General features: G+C 44.7%; 2 protein-coding genes across 2 annotated transcripts; one reads left to right on the top strand and one right to left on the bottom strand.

Annotated features, from left to right (window-relative positions):
• Positions 1-20948: 20948 nt before the first annotated feature.
• On the top strand, positions 20949-22556 carry LOC130404247 (uncharacterized). Its single transcript, XM_056608889.1, has 2 exons — positions 20949-21346; positions 21471-22556. The coding sequence occupies exons 1-2, from the start codon at positions 21149-21151 to the stop codon at positions 22554-22556; spliced, it is 1284 nt and encodes a 427-aa protein (XP_056464864.1). The 5' UTR covers positions 20949-21148.
• A 474-nt stretch (positions 22557-23030) lies between these two features.
• On the bottom strand, positions 23031-24897 carry LOC130404807 (uncharacterized). Its single transcript, XM_056609721.1, has 3 exons — positions 24222-24897; positions 23778-23909; positions 23031-23612 (listed from the first exon to the last, which is right to left on the bottom strand). Exons 1-3 carry the CDS (start codon positions 24430-24432, stop codon positions 23341-23343), a joined length of 615 nt encoding a protein of 204 aa, XP_056465696.1. The 5' UTR covers positions 24433-24897; the 3' UTR covers positions 23031-23340.
• Positions 24898-25241: the final 344 nt, after the last annotated feature.

Here is a 25241-nt window from a genome sequence, read left to right as displayed (position 1 = left end):
CGATCCGATTCCTTATCGATTCTCTTATCGATTCTCATTGGGTGAGAAAATAAGTATAAATGTGTTTGTTTGCATTACATCTCTTTAATATCTGATCAGAAGTGCTTCTAGTATTAGGAAATTGTACATTTTCAAATCAATTGGTCTAGACGAAAAGATATATGTTTCGCTTTTTAAGCCCAAATGCCATCATTATGTGCCATACAACTAAAAACACAGACTGAAAACAGCCAAGTAAGAGCTTGTGCCTTTTGGAATTCTAACAGTGCTCATTTGCATTCAACTTGTAACAAAATTAAACTGACATAAACAAAATGAAGCATTGATTAGACAGAGATGTATTGGATGGGCCTACCTAATAAACCGTTGGAACACACAAGACCGGAAACCATAGCAATGCGGGTAAACAAACCCCGAGAAGCCCAATCCCTATGAGAGCTCCCCATGCTACGGCCATCCGGAGGCGACAGAGCTGTTGGCCGTGATATTATACATACAATTATAATATAGTATATAATATATTATATACTATTATATATAGAGCTCCGGGAGTCGCAAACTGGAACAATCACTTTCTCCTCCATTCCGCGGTTCACCCGGACTGCACTGCACTGAGTTTGACGGCTGAACGCGGATTGGCTGTTACGTTACACATGTCACTCAGTTATCACGCTGTTGAACGCTGATTGGCTGTCATCACGACAAAAACTTGTCATCGGTTTTCTCCCGCGAAAAACTCGCCCTTATACGCGTCTCTACGTTCACTTTGTATGGGATCTTGTCGCCCCGTCGCGTTTGGTGTGAACGCACAATGCGATTCTTCCTCGGCGGCGACATGTTTGCTGCGTTCTGAACCAAATCAAAGCAGCGTGTGTGTGACGTCACGACGCATTTGCCGCGACCGGAACCGATAAGCGGAATCGCCAATCATATCCTTGCCACCCGAGTTTCATTGGACAGTAAGTAAAAAAAAAAACGCTGAAAGAGAAAAACTGGAAATCAAGAATACTCCTAGGCGCTGCTTTCCGAACGTTGGCGGCAACTGAAGGACAGAAGGGTCCTAAAAACCGATGCTTGTGTGGCGGTTGACCTCGTTTCAAAGTTTATATACCGTTTATACTCGGTAATACCGGTGTGGAGACGAGTGTATTACTCGGTGTGAAAATGTCCACACCGCGGCAACCCTAGTGAAAACCAGGACTTCCAATACAATTATATGAAACAAACATACATTTTCTAAAAATAGTAATGATTTATGTGACCGTTTAATGTTTATAACATCTGGTGCAACCATAGCAGCGAGAGAACGTATTCTCAGCAGGGGGGTGCTGGGAAAAAAAAAACCTCAGCCTGCACTAGACGCGCAACTCGTTACTTGATAAAAAAAGATGTATAGCAGCGCAGCTCAATTACACCAGTTGCATGCGCGCACAGTTGAAAATCGATCGTTCAATCCAGCTGCTCACAGAACAAGTTTAGCGCACCACCGCTACCCTCACACTTTTTCATATAACCTTTTTTCAGCACTAGGTCATATGAGCATTAAATAAATGCTCGTCTCAAAATGCCATTGGACAGCAGCGAGGATGACTCGCTTTGCCACGGGCCGAAACAGTTCGGAGCGACCACAGCCAGAGCGAACACAGCGGGGGCAGAGGAGGGGTCAGGAATAGTCTTTGGTGTACACATCAGTACGGCCTATTTGCACTACTGTTAGTGCAATGCAGTGTTTTATTCGATGCCTTTTTATTTTCGTATATTATTTCAATGAATACAATTTTATTTATTCATAAAAACCGGAATCTGGTCTTCAATCTTTTTCCAAATATAGGTCGTCTTACAATGGGGTTTGTGTTATATTCGGACCAATACGGTACAGCGGGCGCTCACATGACGTTAGCATTTCCTGGTGCATAATGTGACGCTTCAGAAACTAATTAAGCAGGCTTGCTAACGATTCCAAGGAATCGGTTGACTCGGAACCGGTTCTGAACAAGAACCGGTTCTCGATTCCCATCCCTAATAGAGAGAGAGCTGCACAAGCACCTATGTATATGAAATTACAGACATCATATGACAGTAATTAAGTCTCTCAACCTGTCAGTCACAGTTTGCATTAAAATCAAGCATCAGGTTTTGAGTTTTTTTCGTTTTTTCTAAACTGGATTTTATGTTTTTAACTGAAACATGGCTGGAACAAAATACCAGTGCAACCATTCTGATAGAGACAGCTCCACCGAACTGTACCTTTTTTGATGTATGTAGATCTGGAAAAAGAGGTTGAGGGGTGGCTGCTATATTAAAAAATGTATTTCAGCGAAAACTGATATTATATGCTGATTTTCCATCGACATTATCACAGATCTATGTTTCCAAGCTGCTAATTAAACCACGGCGGGTCTGTAAACAGAAGTTCCACAAATGTCTTTTTCTTCTCACCCTGATGTTCGCCGACCAGCCGATTGCTGATGCAGAGGGAGTTCAACTCGAAGAAATTGTTTCATAGTAAGATGTATCTGTGCAATATCCATCTGTGCAATATCCATCAACATCCACCAGAAAGTAAAAGTGACACTCGTGAATCCGCCTCGCATCTATGCTCATCACATCAGTGCATCTAACATGTCTTTCAGGTCCCGTCCACCCGGAGCCAATTTTTTTGTGAAACCGTCTTTAATAACCATGTTACCAGGCAGACAATAAACCATGTTCTTTAATAGGTCCATGGTCCCGGTTTGGTTTCAAATAAAACCGGACCTATGAGGTTTTGTGTTGGACGCCTGAAGCGACGTTAGAGTTGCGTTGAAAGTTACAGGTTTTTTTTTAAATTATTTTTGTAGCTTTAATTACAGCCCCTTTGTCAATTTAACAACCTGGTCTCACAGGAATCCGTGAAATGACCACGGACGCTTAACTCGAAATCCGTGGGATCATCACGGAAAGACGCCGATTTCCGTGATTTGCGCACGGAATTCACTCCAATGCAAGTTAATGACACTGATATTCCGTGTCACACACACAGATCCCCGTTTCAACAAGCTAGTCGACCACGGGCGCTTAACTCAAAATCCGTGGTGGTCTCACTGAAACACTTACATTTTCCGTGATGTGTCCACGGAATTTGCTCCAATGCAAGTAAATGACACTGTTATTCCGTGGCACACACACAGATCCCCGTTTCAACGAGCGAGTCTACCACGGTCGCTTAACTCAAAATCCGTGGTGGTCTCACTGAAACACTTAAATTGTCCGTGATGTGTCTACGGAAGTTGCTCCAATGCAAGTAAATGACACTGATATTCCGTGGCACACACACAGATTCCTGTTTCAATCTGTGTGTGTGCCACAGTTGACCACGGCGGGGGCTTAACTCAAAATCCGTGGTGATCTGACGGAAAATCCTGTATGCTTGGGACCGGGTATCGGTCAGCTGTCGTTGCCAAATTAAGCAGCCAGTATTCGCCACGGGGGCGCCAGCCGCAGCCAAGTTTGGGGACGATGTTGAGGGGCGATGCCCACGGGCTGTCGAACTAGCGGACTATACTCATGCGTTCCATGTTTGCAAACTCAGCCTTTGCAACTGCAAGCTTGGTCGGGTCGAGGCTCTGAACACGGGCGTAGACAGGTGGACCAGTAGTGGCAAGATAGTGCTCCACACCATGCTTCATGGCAGACGTAGAGAAAGTGGCCTGAGTTAGGGCTGGGAAACCGGCTAGTAGACGGTGGAAGTCATCTGAGGTGGAGAGCATGCTAGACAGTCGTATGGAATCAGCCTCACTGAGCGTGCACAGTGTCAATCAACAGGTGGGCTTTGAGTACTGTATACTTCTGCCTTGCTGGAGGATTTTTAAGGAGGCTCACCACTCTTGATGCTGTTGGATTTCCAAGAGTCGACACAACGTAGTAGTACCTTATTGAATCCATGGTGATCTCACGCAACGCGAACTGCGCTTTGGTGTGGGCGAACCATGCCGACGCCGACGATTACCAGAATTCGGGGAGTTTGAAGGTAACAGCGTTCGCAGCCATGGTAGTGTCGTGTCTCTGGATACGTCCAGCAGACTCACGTCGTGAACTCCAGTGTGGAAATTGCATTAAATCCAAGGAGACAGTTTCTCACGTTGAGGACACGAACGCGAGTCGTTTATTTAGATAGGAACCAGTAAGTGAAAACGCATTGCAAGTCAACAAACCCCGCATGGGGCTCTACGTCATAAAACGTTCCTATCATTTAAAGGGAAAGCGATCCCTGAACAACCATGCTTAAATGAAATGACTATAGGTCAGTAAATGAAATGCATGCAACAGTGTGTAGAACAACACTTAAAAACATCAATGAATTATGTTAAACAAACAAGGATTAATGTTAAGTATATATATATTTTTTCATAATACAGTTTTTTGTGCTGTATTAAGAAGCACGCACACACACACAAACACATATCCCCCCAAAAAAAAAAAAAAAAAAGTCAAAGACACCCATTAAGGTATGAGCCGTGGTGTTTAAAGACAGTGGTTTGTGTCCCCCTTGGAGCCCTACAGCGAGCCAGAGGACACGCTACTGTCTCCTGGCAGCAGTGGGCAGACTGTTCTTCACCAGCTAATGAGTTCGGAAGGAGTGGGGAACAGAATGCTGCGAGAGACATGCAAAGGCAAGCCGCCTGAGCCACGCAGATAGAGAAACCTATAAATGGGAAAATAAGTGCATTGGCCTCGGCACAGAATTGTTTGTGACGTGATCTGGAGTCTTTTAGAAATACTGACCAAAAATATATCGATTTGATATATATGAGACAGTGGTGAAGGTAGCTGTGTGTATGTATGCGTCTGTGTTCGAAAACAGAGATAGGGAGCCTTTATTAAAATATATCCATCAAGGAGCACTAAGGCAGGGCCAGCAGTCAGGGCGGCTTTGAGACCATTGCATGAGGAATACACTAAAAGGGATATTTAGAGGTTTTATGTTGGAGTAGTCGATTTAATTCTGCACTCAAAGTTGAAAGCTCTCCGGAACGGCTGCCATCCCAGACACCCACAACCACATTCCCCTAAATCAGAAATGTTTTGGTGATTCCGTTATCGAAACAAATGCATGACAAAATTTCCCAAACAAGGTTGTTTGTAGTCACGTGACACAAAAGTCACTCAAATATATTTATATGTATATATATTAGGGCAGGGCAAAGATGGTAAAGATTCCAATTTTGATTAATCGCATAGTATTGGTGAGCACACTTTTAAAATTATATTTAAAACCCACTCCAATTTAAATTAAATGAGATTATCAAATTGAATGACAGATTATCATTCATACCAAATTTACTTCATAAACTTGAGGGAGTTTTTTCTCACTCAATTTGGGTTGAATATGAAATTTACGGAACACCACAGATTTGGGAATCTTAAACAGGCTCTCACTTACTGCAATTGTTATCAGGCAATCGCTTACTGCACGTGTAATTTAATGTAAAGTAAGTGGAACTAGAAACAAAAAATTTCTAATATGAATGTTGGCATTCTGTGTGCAAAATCTTTCAAAAACAAAGTTAAAAATAAAAATGTAATAAAAAGAGTGTACGTTAATGCGGCAATTTGTATTAATTGTGTTAAGTAAGATTGCGTTAATATATATATTAGTGCTGTCAATTAAACACATTATTAACGGCGTTAACGCAAACCAATTTTAACGGCGTTAATTTTTTTAGCGCGTGATTAACGCGATTTATTTTATTAAAAATAAATAAAAAAAATAAAAACAAAGAAGCAGTAGCCTGACTGCTATGTTCAAGGCAGTATGTTTGTATGTTCATCGTTTAGTTGCACAAAAAAAAAAAAAAAAAAAAATATAAGCTTTTTCTTTTGTATCCGTCCTGTTTTTGCGAATCATATATGCCATGTTGTTATCCAATAAAAAACATTTGCAGCAAGGCACTTCTCCATGTTGAAAGAGCATTAAAATGAGAAAAATTTATGGGACAAAGAAATCAAGGGATATTTAGCATAGAAAAATGTTTGTGATTAATCGCGATTACTCATGATTAATCGTGAGTTAACTATGGCATTAATGCTATTAATTAAATATTATTATTATTAAATATTTGAATCGCTTGACAGCACTCATATATATATATTAGTGCTGTCAGTTAAACGCGTTATTAGCGGCGTTAACGCAAACCAATTTTAACTGCGTTAATTTTTTTTATCGCGCGATTAACGCAATTATTATTTTTTTTTCCTTTGGCTCCAAACAAAGAAGCAGTAGCCTGATTGCTATGTTCAAGGCAGTATGTTTGTATGTTCATCATTTAGTTGCACTATAGGCATTTTTTTTGTATCGTCCTGTTTTGATCAGTATATGCCAATGTTGTTATCAAAAAAAAAAAATTTGCACAAGGCAAGCCGATGCACTTCTCCATGTTAATAAGAGCATTAAAATGAGAATTAATGGGACAAAGAAATCAAGGGATATTTAGCATAGAAAAATAATTTGTGATTAATCGCGATTAATCGTGAGTTAACTATGGTATTAATGTGTTTAATCCCGATTAAATATTTTAATCGCTTGACAGCACTAATATATATATATATATATATATCATGCTTTTAGTAATGACGTTTCTAGATCATAAGCCAAATGAGGCCAAAGCCTCCGTAATTCTCGTTCATCTGGAAAGTCTTAATCGCACTGACTCCATTAGACGGCGCACGCATCCCCGGTATGCCATCACCCCAGGTTTGCTGTCAACAGCAGCTTTCATATGACAGCACTCCCGCTGATGGCCATGATTCCCTCCGTCCGTAGGCAAAGGGAGGAAGTCGAGTCTCCTTTGGAGTAGTGGTGGGAAACCATCATGATTCCTTTTTATAGCTTATGCAGACCGGGGACCCAGAGCAATTAGGATGAGGCATCTTGCTCAGGGACACCTCGACACAAGGTGGAGCCTGGGACTGGACCAGTAACCTTACAGTTACTAGCCAACCTGCTCTACCTCCTGAGCTACTGCCGCCCTAAAGCTAGACTTTAGGCTAGCTAGTAGTAGGCTACTAGTCTGGTAGTCCATTTCAGTGTTTTCAGTGCAACAGACACTACACGCTACAGATACTATTTGATATAATAGCTGTATTATATTAATTTATTTTATAGAAATGGAAGTCTGTATTTATGGTCCAATTTGGATGCAGATGCTGACTGAATGGACAACACATTGTCTTCATATTGTGAAAGGTCTGTTTGTTTGCGGAGGTCATTGAGCCCCACCTTAACTCTACACAGCTGTACATAAGAGATTCCTCTACACAGCTTTTCATATGAGAGCCCTCTACACAGCTGTTCATAGGAGATCCCTGTACGGAGCTGTTCCTAGGCCAGCCCTCCACACAGAAACCCTGATCATATTGCCAAGCGTTAAAAACATGCGAAAGATCATACGAATTGAAGGACAATTGAGCTTCATACAATAAAGAAAATTGCTAAGAGATTCACTAATCAATGGATGGAGGGTCTGGCCTACTGAATCCCATTCTACCAGGCTGAATCCTGGTCGAGGACAAAACAGTGTGTTGGAATCAGATGCAGTGGTGTCAAAAGTACACACATTCGTTACTTAAGTAAAAGTATGGATACTGGATAAAAAGACTCTGGTAAAAGTATAGTATCAACTTAACCGCTTTACTTAAGTAAAAGTAGAAAAGTACAGGCTCTAAAATCTACTTAAAGTATAAAAGTAAAAAGTAACCGTAATATATATATATTTTTTAAACATTTAAAGCTAAACTAATGGACCTCATATAATTGACACGACTGTAAGAAATAGCTTAATTGAAAGATGATTAGTGCTACATGGAGCCCAAGACATGGTAAAAAAATGACATACAAAAAATATAATAATGCTGTCAAGGACCACAAACTCGAAGAGCATGTTTTTCTCAAATTTTATTGGAATTCAAAAACCTCACAACTGAGGTAGTAATATTCATGACATACCCTGGCCTGCAAAACTACCAGGACATTATTTTAGGAGCAACAGACTGTAGAGAACTTGAGTGCCTGTGGAGGAGATAAATAGACTGCGAAGTGCGTATCAGTCTGTGTGGAGTAAGAAGAGAGAGTGTGTGTGTGTGTGTGTGTGTGTGTGTGTGTGTGTGTGTGTGTGTGTGTGTGTGTGTGTGTGTGTGTGTGTGTGTGAGAGAAAGAAAGAAAGAAAGAGTGTGTGTGTGAGAGAAAGAAAGAGAGTGTGTGTGAGGGAGGGATGCTTGTCCATAATTCCTTTCAAAAACTGGGTAGTAAAACTGGAGATAAACTATTGAACTTCCAACACCATTGGTGTCACAGGAGCATTTCGGTCCGTGTGTGAAACAGTGTACGTCAGTAGTTTGTGAGTTTGTGTAGGACAGTAAGAGTACAATGGCATACCCTATACAATCACCAGAATCTTCTGTTTAGCCTCAAAATAAGCTGATTTTCAAAGTTCTTGGAACCAATACGTGCCCTTTTTGGTCTGAAGATCAGTCCCGCTGCACTAAACAGTCTCTCGCAGGCTGCTGAGGCTGGGAGTGCGGTGTTAAGCCTCAATGAAAGGTTGCATACTGCCGGGAAAGACTTCAGTATCTCAACTGTATCACCTTGGCATCCAAGGTAAATCTCAAGCTGTTTGGCATTTTCTTCGGAACTGGTCTGTTTGATTGCAGAAAAGAAATCATCCTCTTCTGAAGAATGGGAGCTCTCTCCTTGATTCTCCACAACTTGGTTTTTCAAGTGACTTTTGATATAGTCAAGGCCTATGGAATAGAAAAACAAAAATAGGACCAAATTGGACCATGGACCTGGATTAAAACATTGAAATTACAACACTGAAAGATGGCATTATGATTTTATCAACTTTATATGGCTTACAAATAAGATTGCTTTTGATTTCCTACGTAATTTCTTATGGTGCATTACGCTTCCAACGCTTTGAGTAGGCGTGGTGTAGGGTGTGGAAATAGCATAAGAGACTTGACTAGTGAGCTAGTTAGCAGGATAGACAGTTAGTATGGTATCTAGTCACTTGTCTTTATATAACATAACAGGAAAACAACAAGCCCAAACACCACAGTCCTGCAATTTTTCAAGGATTAAACTTTTTCTGCTGGTTTCGCTTAAAACGGTGGTCTATGTCACAATGGATTGTCTCCTGTTGAAATGCATGGGAATTAGAATTACGCTTCGCCGCTACGCTGTCATTGGTTTGCACTGTTAGTATGTTAGAGATACTTCAAAGCAGGAATTTCCTCTATTAGCTTCTATCAAAAAGCAAACAGTGCAACACTTACCAAGTTTTAGGATGCATCATCACTGGTCCAGCTAGTCTTGAATTTTGGGACTAGGATTGCTGCAGCAATCAGCTCTGGATCGGCAAGGATCTGTCCGAACCGGTTTTCAATGCCTGCTAGGAGTGCATCAATTCAAGGGCCCACAGACCTTTGAGGAAATGCAAAGTGCTGGAGCTTAGCCTTTGAGAAGCGTGTATTGTAGGGACCAACCACCCCATATGCACATTGGTCTCTCCTTGAAGAACATCAAGGGCCTTTGCGACCGGTCTCATCGTCTTGTTGCATATTCTGTCAGAAATGCAATCTCGACAGGAGTGAACCTATTAAAACAACAAATAATAGATACAACATTTCATATTAATTTCATTGAACACCTTCAATTCAATAACAAAACCAATTTTAAAATGCTAATCATCTGTGCAGAGGGGTAGTTTAATATACTGTAATAGTGTTTAATAGCTTTCAATTCAAAGTGAAAAATATATAATTCAGCTTTAAAAATGTAAATGCAGGCAGGTACATACATGGGGGATCTTAAGTGCACTGCAAACAGCTGTGATGGCTCCTTCTCCTTGTTCTCTTGCAATTCTCACAATCCTTTCCACTGCTAAGAAAAGTGAATTCCATCTTGTAGCGTTAAGCCTCAAAAGCTGGAGTTGCAATTTTCTTCAATGATCTCAGCTGCTGTGGTGGATCTGGGCGCTCTTATTCCAAAGGCTCCAGCACTTTGAAAACGTTGAACGTGAGACCCGCTTGTACACCGCGCTGACATTTGCCTCCTCAACATCAACAGTTGACACCAGGTTCAGAAGGTGGCAGGCGCCACGATGGTGTTTTGGAAGCTGATACTCCAGGCAGTCATCTTCATCTAATATGGCTCCAGCTTCAACAAATTCCACGCTATCCTGGGTCTTCATTATTCTCATCTTCACCACCATCATCATCTTCTTCACCACTCGCTGCTGTAGGTGCTGGATTGTTGATGTTTTCGTCGGTTTGACCATACAATCTAAAAGCTTTTAAAAAATTCGAGCCATTGTCAGTTGTGGTCGGGTAATCTTGTCACGGATGTTAAACTCAGTGTGGATCTCATTCAGAGCACTGGCAAGGGCAGAAAAAGAATGTGACCCTTTCAGCTGTTTGCAGGCCAGGGCAGCGCAACATCTCTTCATAGTTTGGGGGTCTATCCAATGGGCTGTGACACCAAAGGAATCCACGCCTGTATGTTGTCCAGCAGTCGTGGTAGTTGCAATGGACTCAATTCCACTTAGAGAAGTTTTTCAAATTGACTTTTCATTTCAAGAGCAACTTTCTCTACTTTGCTGACAAACCCAGTTGTTGCGTGACAATCACATTGATTGTTGGGCTGAAGATGATGAACCAGATCTACGAAACCTGTTGATCAACCAGATTAGGTGGGTGCAGGCCTTGGATGATAAAATGAAGGACTTCTTTATCAACACTGGCCTGGGACACTCTTCTGGTCTCCCATAACTTTGCCTGTTTTGGTGGTGGGCCTTCATCCTGCTGCAGCATTCTTGCTCCTGGCTTTCTTTTCTGGGCATTTGCAGTAAGGGTCTTATATCTCCCGAGATGATTAGGGTGTTTTCTCTGTGAAAATAGGCATATTTAATCATTAGATCATTTAGAAGGTACTTTATCAAACCGCTATACAGTTTTGTATCTGGCTCTTTTCCCACCTATGCTATTCAGTTCGGCAGACCACCTTAACTCACACCTCCCACCTTGACTTAATTGTCCCAAAAAACATTCACATTAGATTTAGGCTTAAAGTAAAGAGAAGCAAAGAAGCCAATCAAATTGCCTTTCATGCATGCAAATAAGACAGCACCGGCTCTAACCAAACATATCACGTTGATGCTCACGTCAAAAGAGCGCGAAGCTCAAAAACTGGCGCCCCGACATTTTTTTGAGCTTCGCGCTAATTTTAAAGCAGCATAAAGGAGGAATTGCTCATCAGTCACGGCCAGTAGTATGCAAACATTAGACAATCCGTATTGTCAGTTACAATAATGGGGGTTTTATATTGCACAGTGTCAATTTCTCTGTAACTTTCAAAAAATCTAAGCAAAAAAAAACAAAAGGGAAAACTAAAACCTTTTTTAGGTACAAATATGATGATCATCATATTGTCTAATGTAAGTGTAGCAGTAGACACTCAATGAAGTGCGCATAGCAGCCGGTAGGGGGAACGCTACATAAAGGTGGCAGGTCTCCCCGGTACTCTCTCTCTCTGCGCTCAATTGCATGCATGACTTCCGGTCCGAAGTGTTGCCCTCGCGGCAGGGTAAGGTGGTACGCTGCTGCTTTGTTTCCGAGATCCTATTGAGGTTGTTGTTGATTCTTGGGTGCATTTGCTTTGCTGCAGAGCGCTTGAGCTGCCGTGCCCCGCTATTAGCGTGCGCTACTACTCCCGTTGGCCTGCGTTGGTAAGTGTCCTCTTGGTCTGCACAATCTGATTAAATATTAGCGCTAACAATGGTTCGATTGTAGGTACCGCATGTAGCTGTAGGCTCCTCCCCCTGTTATCGTCAGTGCCGCCAATCGAGTCAACAGGTATAGTGTGTTTTAATTCAGCATCGGGCCCATACGGTCATTTCAATAATAAACATTTTTACCAATTTTATACATTCTGTTTTTAGATGAGGGACGGCTACTGAGCAACCTGAACGGCTGAACCCTGCTGCTTTGTCTTATATTTCGTCTGCGGTTTCAATTACAGCGCCGTCCGCTGTTGTGTTTACAGCTTTGTCTGCTGTCCTTGTTTATAGCGCTGTTTGTTGTCCGTTGCCTACAGCGTTGCAACAGATTTGGCGTTGTGTTACCACGGCCGGAACCGTTACAGCCATTTTCACTGCCATAAGTGTGCCGCCTTGGCCATTGAGTTTGTTTTGCTTTGAATATAGTTTGTTTATTTGCTTTCTTTTCTGTTTTTGGGCAAAGGATATTTTGTTTGGATTGATTGTTTGCCCCGTTTTGGTTTCGTATTAGTTTTGTTTTATTGTGTTTGATTCTTGTCTGTTTTACTTTACAGAGGTCTGTGTGTGGTGGTGTCCCTTTTCTTCCTGTGTGCTGTGCTTCCCTGGATTTGTGTTTGTGTGTGTGATTATCACTTACCCGGGTGAATTATATTATTTGGACCCTTCCCTTCGCTAGTCCCCCCATTCACATCAGCCTCCGCCTTAACAGTTTATTGTGTGCTTAATTCCATGATTAATTAAATAACATTATATATTGTTAAAAACTGTGAACCACGTCTCCTGCCATTAGAGTCAACTTACTTGCGTGTCTTAAATTAATCTGTGGGTGAAAGTCCCAAGGTGGCGTTTGTCTGCAACCTCCTGAACACGGGCCTGTGCTTGGTGTGGTCCCTAACGTGACCCCTCGGCCCCAACGCCCGGCTTCTCTCCCCTCGCCCCTGCCACACTTGGCGTTGTCGGCAGGATTCACTCTAATTTAGGCAGAGACGTGTGTTCCGTGGGTTTTTTTTTATTTTTTTTCTATATTGTGTTCTTTCTGTAGGCCTATGAAGGCAGCGAAAAAAAAAAGAAAAAAAAAGAAAAGACAAAGCAGCAGTGTTCCCAGCGGATCTCCGTGCCGTTTCGGGTGAGGTTCCTCGCTATAGGCCTAGTTTCTAGTTAGTGTTTTAATCTGGGGAGTAGTGTCAGTTGAAGTCATGACTGAAGAGTTTGCAGGATCAAAGCCTTGAGTGCCCCAGTTAAAGGCTGACAATGAGCAGCGGCGGCAGGCTCAGGCTGGCCCTAGTGCATCATCTGCTGCTTCTGAGCCATCTACTGCTTCCCTCCACTTCTAGTGTCCCCTGTATCAGAGAGACTAGTCTGTATTCCCCGAGATAGGAAGTGTCCAATCTTCGGGGGAGGACAGGGTATAGGGGCCTGAGTGAGTGGATAGAAAAGGCAAAAGCATGTATGAGGCGCGGCATTTATCCTTCTCTGACCCGGGCATTTGTCTCTTCGAGACCACCTAGATGGTGAGGCTAAGGAGGAAATTAAGCATCGCTCTTTTGCAGACCGAGAGGACCCTGGTAAAATACTTGCCATCTTGCAGGAATTATACGGTGCACTGAGTCTTATGTCGCGTCTGCAGGAAGCATTCTTCTCCAGGAAGCAGCAGGAGGGAGAGACTCTTCAGGAGTTCCTCCTTCGCTTGATGGGTCCTCGTGGCTAAGGTGAGACAGCGTGCGCCTACCGGTATGTTAATACCAAGGCACTTCTGAGAGCACCAGTTTGTATGAGCATGTTTTACAGGGTTCCCTGCGTCGTCGTTGAAGCAGTTTGTGCGTAAAACGGCCTGACTGCAACCTTGCTAGAGGTCAGGTCCGAGGCAATCCAGTGGGAGCGTGAAGGTTCACCTGCTCGGATGAGGGCCCGTAGTCATTCACTCCCCTTAGTCTCTGGTGTTCAGTATGGCGTTCAGGGTGGCCATTATGGCCCTGTCCCTCACTCACCCCAGTGTCTGAGGTGAGGAGATGAGGGAGATGCTAAAGCGGCAGCAAGAGCAGCTGACTCAACTCACGCGAAAGAATTGCACGCTTGCAAGGACTTCCACTGGCGCAGCCGGCCACCTCGTTCAGACCCTGTAATATGCCGGCGTTGTAAGCAGCCTGGCCATTATGCGAGAGAGTGTGACGTCGTGCGCGCTCCTCACTCTAAATTTTTTGCACAACCTTCACCTAATCCGGGTAGACAGTCTTGCCCCGCTTCGTGTCGGGAAACTAGAGCCCACTGACTGGCAGAGCCCACAGTTTGGGTGGGCGGCTATGGGCTCACAAAGCTGGTTTTAGTGGTTTTAAATGTTCCTAAGCTGATTCTCGTCTTGTCCTCATGTTGAATGTGGGAGCATGGGTGGAGTGATGGGTTCCGTGTCTAGTGGATACGGGGTCTATGGTGTCCCTGTGTGTCGGAGAGCTTTTTCCATCAGTATTTTGAGCTTTGGGGTCAGGAGCGCCTCCAGTCATGCCACTGGTTGCAGCTTCGAGCTGCTAATGGTTAGCTATACCATACATTGGCTACTTGGAGCTTGAGGTATCAACTTTGTGGAAAGTTGATGCTCAATTGTGGAGTTGTTGGTTGTAAAGAGACCCTCCTGGCGGTAGCGCCTTTCAAGTGCCTGGTGTTCTGGGTATGAATGTGATTCCGCAAATGCTACAAGAGCTCTTTGGGACAGTATTGTGAGGAGTTGTTCTCTCATCCTGTGTACTGGGACTCATCCCCTGTTGTGCAGGCACTGCGCAGTGTCGACATGTGGATGCTCAGACCCTCCGGATAGTTCAGGAAGGTCAAAGGCAGAGGTAAGGGGGCTTGGCGTATTCCTGGTGGGTCATGAAGACGTGGCAAGCCCACATGTGCTGAGAATATCTTGGTTCCACAGTGTTGTTTGAGCCCCGGCCTCTGGGTTGCCTGCTGGTTTGGCTTGCTTCCCCTGCCCTGGTTCATAGTGATCAGGGGAACGGCATACATACCCGTCATCAATGTAGGCTCGACCCGACGTTGTGTTGTATGCCTCGCACTGTCCGTTGGCACACTCGAATGCAGTAAATGTCGTGAGCCTTCCTTCCAGGGTCAGTGAGGTGCCATCCTGTGTAGCCATGTTGTCCTCTCAGACCAGTTGCACCTACTGTACAGCAACAGGGCAGAGTATGTAGACCTGTCCTCAGTTGTCTGCAGAGGAACAGCTCCAGGTGAAGGTCTCTGCTGAGACAGTATCCCCTGTTGTCCCAGCCCATGATGGAGATCTTGGGCTTGTACCAGGCTGAATCTCCATGACCATCCCGGTGGTTTGATGATGCCCCTGTAAGGCAGCGCTACAGGCGTATACCACCATCGGAATACGAGGTCGTGAAAGAACACATCAATCAGCTGCTCTCATCCCAGGTAATCAGGGAAAGTAGTAGTCCCCTATTCGTCCCAATTGTGGTTGGTGAGGAAAAAGGATGCACTCTGCGTATGTGTGTTGACTACAGGCAACTCAATAGCAAGACTAGGAAGGGATGCCTTTCCTCTGCCTCGCATTGAGGAGTCACTTGATGCGCTTTCAGGTGCCCGCTGGTTTACCACCCTAGACTTAACCAGTGGCTACAATCAAGTGCCAGTTACTGAGGCAGACAAGCCAAAAACTGCCTTTTGCACCCCGTTTGGTTTGTTTGAATGGAACCGCATGCCCTTTGGTCTTTGTAATGCTCCTGGCACATTTCAGAGGCTCCTGCAGCGTATTTTTGGCGACAAACAATGCGAGTCATTACTGTTGTATCTTGATGACATCGTTGTGTTTTCATCGACGGTGGAACAACATCTGGAGCGGTTGCGGGTTGTGCTGGACCGACTCAAAAATGAGGGCCTAAAGGCAAAGCTCAGTAAATGCTCTTTCTTCCAGAAGGAGGTGCATTATTTGGGCCATGTAATATCTAGAGACGGTGTCTCCACGGAGCCCAGCAAGGTTGAGGCAGTCGCTAATTGGCCAATGCCTAAGACTGTCTCTGAGCTGCGGTCTTTTCTTGGCTTTGCCAGCTACTATCGGCGGTTTGTAGAGGGTTTTTGCCAAGTTGGCAGCCCCTCTGCATAAGGCTGTGGCAGAGTTTGGGAGCACAAAGACGGGTAAGAAGTCCAAACATGGTGTCATCGAGCAGTGGACTGACGAGTGTGAACAAAGTTTTAAAGCGTTGAAGGCAAGGCTCACTACTGCACCAGTATTGGCCTATGCAGATTTTACCCTCCCTTTATCCTGGAGGTGGATGCGAGCCATGGTGGCTTGGGGGCAGTGCTCTCACAGGAACAAGCAGGAAAGGTTGCGGCCGATAGCTTATGCTAGCCGCGGCTTGAGACCAACAGAAAGGAACATGACCAATTATAGTTCCATGAAACTTGAGTTCCTGGCCCTTAAGTGGGCCATGACTGAAAAGTTTCGAGAGTACCTGTTGGGTCATAAGTGTACTGTCTATACAGACAATAACCCTTTGAGTCATTTAACTTCTGCTAAACTGTCTGCAGCTGAGCAGCGATGGGCAGCCCAGCTGGCGTCCTTCGACATCAAGTATCGGTCAGGGAGGAGTAACCAGAATGCCGACGCGCTGTCTCGCCAATGCCCACCTGGTCCTCAGGATATTGAGGCTATGCTCCCTGGTACTGCCATGCCCAAGCCTCTGCGACAAGCCCTGGCACTGAGAGAGGATGAGGTAATCCAAGCTACCATTGTAGCCCTGCCACAGCACACCACCCCTGAGATCCTGACCCCTTCAGCAGGCTGACCCGGTGATTTTAGAGTTGATTCCGTTTTTTGAGAGAAAGCAGCGTCCTAGCCACGAGGAGCGGGCACAACTGTCACAGTCTGCACTGATTCTGCTCCGTCAGTGGGATCGCCTGGTCGAGAGGGACGGGGTCCTGTACCGCCAGGTGTTCCGCTCAGATGGTGCGGAGCCCACTTTTCAGTTGTTGTTGCCCGAGGCTCTCACCAGCGAGGTTTTAAACCAGGTCCATCAGGAGCATGGTCATCAGGGAGTGGAGCGCACTTTGGCGCTGCTGCGGTCCCGGTGCTATTGGCCAGGCATGTCCTCTGATGTGGCTCAATGGTGTCAGGCATGTGAGAGGTGTCAAGTCGCCAAAGATGTCCACCCAACAACTTGCAGCTATATGGGCCATCTGTTGGCATCGCGTCCTAATGAAATCGTTGCCATCGACTACACTACCCTTGAGCCTGCACAGAATGGTGTCGAAAATGTCTTGGTAATGACAGATGTTTTTAGTAAATACACCATAGCTGTTCCTACTCGGGATCGGCGTGCAACCACAGTGGCCAAGGTCCTTGTATCAGAATGGTTTTATAAATTTGGTGTCCCGTCTCGGTTACATTCCGACCAGGGCCGTAACTTTGAGAGCTCGCTCATACAGCAACTTTGCAGCTTGTATGGCATTGCGAAATCGCGCACCACACCCTACCATCCTGAGGGGAATGGTCAGTGTGAACGGTTCAACAGGACACTCCACAATCTGTTGCGTACACTGCCTGTCTCCCGAAAGAGGGACTGGACTTCATGTTTGCCTCAGGTCCTTTATTTCTATAAAACCACTCCCCATCAGGCTACCGGAGAGTGTCCGTTTTTCCTGATGTTTGGCCAGGAACCTCGACTGCCACTCAACTTTTTATTGGGTAGAGTTGAGAACCCAGTTAATGGTTCTGTCCATGAATGGGTCCAGGAACACCAGGCTCGACTACAGGTGGCATTCGAGGTGCAAGGGAGCGCTTGCAACACGCTGCAGGCCGCCGAAAGCGAGCCCATGACCAGCATGTCAAAGAGCTATTGCTCAGGGAAGGGCAGTTGGTATTTCTGCGTGATTTTAATGCACGAGGGCCTCACAAGATTCGGGATCGGTGGAGCTCCATGAAGTACAGAGTGTTGAGAGCACCTGTAGAAGGTGGCTCTGTATATACCATCGTGCCAGTGGGCAACCCGACTAAGATCAGGCAAGTCCACCGCAAAATGCTGAAAGCTGCGGTTGGAGTGGACCCCCCTGGATGTGCTCCCCCTCATGACCCACCACCTGTGGAGGAACCAGTTGCAGAGAATGATGACTCATTTGAGTACGATCTGCTGGTCCTTAGGCCACAGCCCCCAGTGGCCTCTGCAGTCAGGCATGACACCAGCTTAACTGCTGTGACCCAGGCCCGCCCCCAAAGGCCAGTTCTTCCATCTGACCCCGACCCCCAAGTCGGCGTCCCTTTGTCGGCACCACGTACTGGAGCACGGAACTTGGACGCTGCCCTCCAGTCAGTTGTCCCGGTCCTAGTGACCTCGCCCCACGCCGGACCATGCGCTCAACTGCTGGTCACCACTCCAATGTCCATCATGTTCCACGGCCAACTGGACAGGTAGAGGCGGCGGGTCCCCCTGCACCAGTTTCCCATGCAGTGTCTGCTTTATTTAGACCCTGGTCCTAGCTCGTGTTCCTTGCTTTTTGCCCATCGTCGGGACGACGATGCAAGAAGCGGGGGTAGAATGTAGCAGTAGACACTCAATGAAGTGCGCATAGCAGCCGGTAGGGGGAACGCTACATAAAGGTGGCAGGTCTCCCCGGTACTCTCTCTATCTGCGCTCAATTGCATGCATGACTTCCGGTCCGAAGTGTTGCCTCGCGGCAGGTAAGGTGGTACGCTGCTGCTTTGTTTCCGAGATCCTATTGAGGTTGTTGTTGATTCTTGGGTGCATTTGCTTTGCTGCAGAGCGCTTGAGCTGCCGTGCCCCGCTATTAGCGTGCGCTACTCCCGTTGGCCTGCGTTGGTAAGTGTCCTCTTGGTCTGCACAATCTGATTAAATATTAGCGCTAACAATGGTTTGATTGTAGGTACCGCATGTAGCTGTAGGCTCCTCCCCCTGTTATCGTCAGTGTGCCGCCAATCGGGTCAACAGGTATAGTGTGTTTTAATTCAGCATTGGGCCCATACGGTCATTTCAATAATAAACATTTTTACCAATTTTATACATTCTGTTTTTAGATGAGGGACGGCTACTGAGCAACCTGAACGGCTGAACCCTGCTGCTTTGTCTTATATTTCGTCTGCGGTTTCAATTACAGCGCCGTCCACTGTTGTGTTTACAGCTTTGTCTGCTGTCCTTGTTTATAGCGCTGTTTGTTGTCCGTTGCCTACAGCGTTGCAACAGATTTGGCGTTGTGTTACCACGGCCGGAAACCGTTACAGCCATTTTCACTGCCATAAGTGTGCCGCTTGGCCATTGAGTTTGTTTTGCTTTGAATATAGTTTGTTTATTTGCTTTCTTTTCTGTTTTTGGGCAAAGGATATTTTGTTTGGATTGATTGTTTGCCCCGTTTTGGTTTCGTATTAGTTTTGTTTTATTGTGTTTGATTCTTGTCTGTTTTACTTTACAGAGGTCTGTGGTGGTGGCGGTGTCCCTTTTCTTCCTGTGTGCTGTGCTTCCCTGGGATTTGTGTTTGTGTGTGTGATTATCACTTACCCGGGTGAATTATATTATTTGGACCCTTCCCTTCGCTAGTCCCCCCATTCACATCAGCCTCCGCCTTAACAGTTTATTGTGTGCTTATTCCATTGGATTAATTAAATAAAATATATATTGTTAAAAACTGTGAACCACGTCTCCTGCCATTAGAGTCAACTTACTTGCGTGTCTTAAATTAAATCTTTGGGTGAAAGTCCCAAGGTGGCGTTGTCTGCAACCTCCTGAACACGGGCTGTGCTTGGTATGGTCCCTAACGTGACCTCGCCCCACGCCCGCTTCTCCCCTCGCCCTGCCACATAAGCATAGCCTACTACTGGCCGTTACTGATGAGCAATTCCTCCTTTATGCTGCTTTAAAATTAGGTGATGAATTAAAAAGAATTGGACTTAACAAAAAATGTGGCACTAAGGATACATTAATTATTTTTGCATGATACATTTTTCAGTTATCTCCCAGGACAATCACAACCCTTTACTAACATACATAAACTGAATATTAAATAGCCTAACAAGCAAACCACAAAACACACAACAAACGCACACACACACACACAGAAGCTGTGTTCGAAATCGTTCCCTATCATGGATGTAGTGCACTAAATAGGGTGCACGCCATTTTGTAGGGTGTTCGAATTCTCAGTGGTCCACTATATAGGGCACTATAGTGCCCTATATAGTGGACTTAAAATAGGGTACATACGATGTTCCCTACATGTTACTCCCGTATACCACAATGCAATGCGGTCGTGTTTTTCCGGAGGAGAAGAAGAAGCTGAATAACCTAAACTAATACATTTAATGATGGAGTCTCCGGCTTTCGTTTAGAAATGTCAACAATTTATTTGGGATTTAACATAGAATATTTAAGGCAAGGCAAGGCAACTTTATTTATATAGCACTTTTCATACACAAGGCAGACTCAAAGTGCTTCACATATAAACATTGTTATACAATAAAATAATATAATAGATAAGTCAAAGAAAACATATGCAAAGAAATGAGTAAAATAGAAAGTGCAATGTATTTAAGATCAGATCAACAGTCTCTCTGGTATCCGCGTCGGGACTCCAACCCGACCTAAAAGGAACTTGGTACTTTCTCTGGGACTCCAACCCGGATTCTAGTAACCCTTATCCTTGTGAAAGTGTGAAAGTGTGAAAATTAAATTGAAAGTTAAAAAGGCATTTTAGTAAAATAAAGGTAAAGTATTTAAGATTTAGCAGAAAGCTAAAGCAAACACAAAAGTCTTCAATCTTGTTTTGAAGGTGCTCAGAGTTGGGGCAAGTCTTAAATCCTCAGGGAGTTTATTCCAGCTATTTGTTGCATAGTAACTAAATCCTGCTTTCCCATGTTTCGTGTTTACTCTGGGGATAATTAACAGATTGGTCTCAGAAGATCTTAGTGTTCTAGAAGGCTTATGTAGTGGAAGCATATCATTTAAATATTTTGGGCCTAAACCATGTAGGGATTTATAGGTTAGCAACATGATTTTAAAATCAATTCTCTGACCTACAGGAACCCAATGTAACGATTTAAGAATTGGTGTAATATGTTAACATTTTTTGGTCTTTGTTAAAACTCTAGCAGCAGCATTCTGAACAAGCTGAAGCTTCCTTATGCCGCTTTTCCACTGCACATGTAGCTCGACTCGACACGACACGACTCGACACGACTCGACACGGTAGCAGCGCGGGTGCGTTTCCACCGCAAATAGTACCTCCGGGACGTGGGCGGGGTCGGCTGCGCGAAAGGGCCGTGACGTATTTTTGTACGCGACGCAAACAAGACCTACCCAACCCACGCGTGGACAGAACCCCCATAACAAACAATGGAGGACATCGAAGCAATGGTATTCGTGCTGCTCGGTCTGGTGCTTTTTATAAGACACAAAGGAGAAGAGAGTCAGAGAAGGCTGCACGCGGCGAGACAAAATACACTCGAAAAGTCCCGGAGAGTGTTGGAGTATATTCAACAGTGTGAAGCCGAAGATGAGAGGAATCAAGCCTCCAAGAAAAGACGCATCCAGGTAAGCTAACTGTTGCTAATGCTAGCTAGCTCGTACAAAATAAGTCCAGTGTACAACGTTTTAATGATTGCAAGCCATTTCTATAAGTACTAAAATATTTAGCCTGTGTGTGTGTGTCTTTCAGATGCTACTCTCGTCACAACATTTCCGCCGCAAACCATCGGTCTGGGCGCACAACCGATCCTCGGAATGGTGGGATGTGATTGTTCCCGGCTTCACCAACGAGCAGTGGGTGGAGAACTTCAGGATGTCTGAAGAAACGTTTGGCTTCTTGACCAACAAACTGCGTCCAGTTTTGGAGCGGCAAGACACCAATTTCCGCGGATGTGTGCCCCTGAAGAAGAGAGTGGCCATTGCACTGTGGAAGCTCGCTACTGGCTCCGAGTATAGGAGTATTGGACATCTCTTTGGAGTCAGCATCACAACTGTGTGCCGGTGTGTGCAGGATTTTTGTGCTGCAGCAGAGACATTGTTGGTGCCAGAACAAATCCGTTATCCAGACGAGGTGAAGTTCCACGAAATGGCTACCTACATTGAGAACAGGTGGGGGCTCCCACACTGTGTTGGTGCGATCGATGGATCACACATACCAATCCTTGCACCACAGGACTATCATTGTGACTTCTTCAACCGTAAAGGCTGGCACTCCATCCTCCTTCAAGGTGTTGTCGATGGAAAGGGGCTGTTTTGGAACGTGTTTGCTGGACTGGCAGGGAGCATGCATGATGCCAGGGTTCTGAGAGTGTCCAAACTGTGGGAGTTAGCCAGCCGAGGGAACCACTTCCCAGCTCGCACCAGGAACATTGGAGGGGTGACTGCTGGCTATTACATCCTAGGAGACTCAGCATATCCTTTGCAGAACTGGCTCTTGAAACCCTTCCAAGACACAGGACGACTAACAGCAGAACAGCAGATGTTCAACAGAAAATTCAGTAGAGTAAGGGTGGTTGTTGAAAACGCTTTTGGCCGGCTTAAAGGAAGGTGGCGGTGCCTCCTGAAAAGGAACGACTCTGATCTCCAACTGGTTAAGTCTATGGTTATGACTTGCTGTGCTCTGCACAACCTTTGTGAAAATCATGGAGAGACTTATGAGACCGAGTTGACCGAGTTGGATGTACAACCAGCAGAGCCTGGGGTGGCAGTGGCACAGGATGTTGAGGGCATCAATGTACGGGAGGGTCTAAAGCAGTTCTTGTTGGCGAATAATTAATGTTATAATACATTTTGAATTTGCCATGTAGGTATACACATCACATTTTGTATGTTGTGAAAACATTAAACTTTTATACTTTTCATACATGTCTCCACTTTTGTTTTATCATTTGTAAAGGTTACCAAGATTTACTGGCATTAAATGCTAAAAGATTTAAGAAAAATCGAGTAACATTTGAAGGGAAAATACACTAGACACCCTTTAAAAAATGTGAACTGGGTCTGGTTTCTTTCTGAACCCTAATTAATGTATAGGGGAAAAGGACAGCACTGGTCCTATCACTTAAAGTTTATATTTAAACATTTACACCATTATTTGGTAAAATCTTAGAATATGATTGCAGCTTCTTTGCAAAGATTCAGCCAGGTGTAGGTTGGGCGGTATATATTTTTCAATACCTTTTATAACTTTGCCACATTATGCCCCAGTATGATATTACCTTATGTTAATAGACTTCCTATTGCCGGCACTTGAGCACCTCACAATCCAAAAGAGGGTAAAGAACAATTACTAGTTATTTATTTTGTGTGTAATGACTTTTCCTACCAGTGTAATGACAGATGAATTAGAAAATCATGAAACGATCACATAAGTTACTTATAATTTATTAAAACAGAATAGGAGCAAATCAGTGCAGCACAGCAAACTTTTAAACACAAAGATGGAACATAAACTTCTTACAAAAAGGTGGAATATAAACTATTTACAAAAAAGTGGAATAATTATTATATTTATAATATAATATAAACTTGACTAGAGAATCTGGGGCTGGGGGAGTGGTTCAAACACGTCGGTCACGCATTGCCTCCACCAGTTGGCCGAACACACCAAGGAACGATCGGTGGAACTCTGAAGTCTGTGCCGCCTCCTCTCTCCTCAATGATGCTTCCTGCTCCCTCGCTTCTCGGGCGTCAATGAGGAGCAGCTGGAGGTGGTCGTCACGCTGGGCCCGGGCACGATCCTGTTGGGCGATGTCATCGGAGTGCATTTCTCTGAGACAGTCCGTCACTTGAGCCGAGTGCTCCTGTTGCGACAGGCTCCTTTTTCTCTTGTCTAGACAACAATGAAGACAGGTAGAAATGGGAGGTGGTTAACCAAAGCAAGTTTTAAAAAATGTATTGGGAAAATACAATTGAAGCTAAGGGTGCGCTCACACTAGGCCACAATGGCCTAGTGTGAGTGCACCCTAAAAGCTAGATGATGTGAACTATTTCTTACCAGTGGTGCTGGTGCTGGTGCTAGTGCTGGACGCTGGAGAAGGTGGTTCTGTGGGCGGTGGCGTTGTTGAAGCTGCTGCTGGGGGTTCATCACTGTCGACCAAACCGCCTTCTTCGTTTGTAGATAGGAAGTCTTGAACAAAAGTGTACATGCACAACATAAGTAAATGCAGTGCACACCATAATGCAACACTTAAAAATAACATATTAATTAATGTGAATAGCGTCAATGCTGGTGCATTCACACTATTGTTATTCAAACCTTTATTACTTCCGTACGTTTTTTGGACCTTCATAACTCTATCAAATCGTCAGCCATTTTAACCATAGGAATACCAAAATGTTAAGCTCTTTAAGGACATGTGGGGTCACCTTTAAACTTTTTCCGGTAATATCGAATGTTGCTTTCAAGCAGACTATGGAATGGGTTCATAAAAACACTTACCATTATTATTAATTTCCTCCAACAAACTCATGGCCGAGTCGATGCCACTCTCCCTCCCGTTGTTTGCCGGTCTGTGGCCGTAAGTGGTCGTACCACTTCCACGATTTTCGGTTCGACCCACTCCTGCCGTTCTGGTCCTTAATGGCTTTATAGTCGCTTTTAAGTTTTTTGAGCTTATCTCGACACTGCACGTAAGACCTGATGTAACCATTGTCTTGCATCAACTTAGCGACCTCCTTATAAACCTTTTCATTACGGGTGGCTCCGTCCAGCTCTTTCTGAATTCTATCCTCGGCCACAAGACACAGAAGCGTCTGCACCTCAGCAATGGACCACTGTGTTGACTTACTAGTTGTCATGTTGAAGAAGTTGAAGAAGTGGAATATATGTTGGCTGCGGCGCTGTTATGGCTGTTACCAGCATGGTTGCCATGTCGCTCTCGTGACATCGTCACATTCTCTGGCCAATCAGTGGCCGGCCGTCTGCCGACGTCACCTTATGGTATCGGCTCAGCCGCTTGGAACCTAGAGCGAGGCGGTACTAGAAAAAGCAGCCACTTGAGGTACTAGATCGCGGTGGAAACGCAAAAAAGGCGAGCTGAGTCGAGTCGAGTCGAGTCGTGTCGAGTTGGTACCATGCAGTGGAAAAGCGGCATTAGAGTTTGTTTTGGGAGACCTGTAAGGAGACCATTGCAGTAATCAAGCTTACTAGTGATAAAGGCATGTACAAGTTTTTGTAAGTCTTCCGTGGACATGAGCCCTCTAAGTCTTGCTACATTTTTAAGGTGATAATATGGAGATTTTGTAACTGATTTGATGTGACTTTCGAAATGTAAATCAGAATCCATGATAACCCCTAGATTTCTGGCTTTGATTGAGGTTTTCAGGGACAGAGAGTGAAGGTGTTGGGTTACTTTAAGCCTTTCCGTTTTAGCACCAAATACAATTATCTCTGTTTTATCCTCATTTAGCTGAAGGAAATTTCGGCACATCCAGTCTTTCACTTGCTCAATGCACTGGC

Source organism: Gadus chalcogrammus, chromosome 15, assembly GCF_026213295.1.
Source record: "Gadus chalcogrammus isolate NIFS_2021 chromosome 15, NIFS_Gcha_1.0, whole genome shotgun sequence".
Taxonomy (NCBI): Eukaryota; Metazoa; Chordata; class Actinopteri; order Gadiformes; family Gadidae; genus Gadus; species Gadus chalcogrammus.
This window is presented reverse-complemented; position numbering and strand designations above follow the sequence as displayed.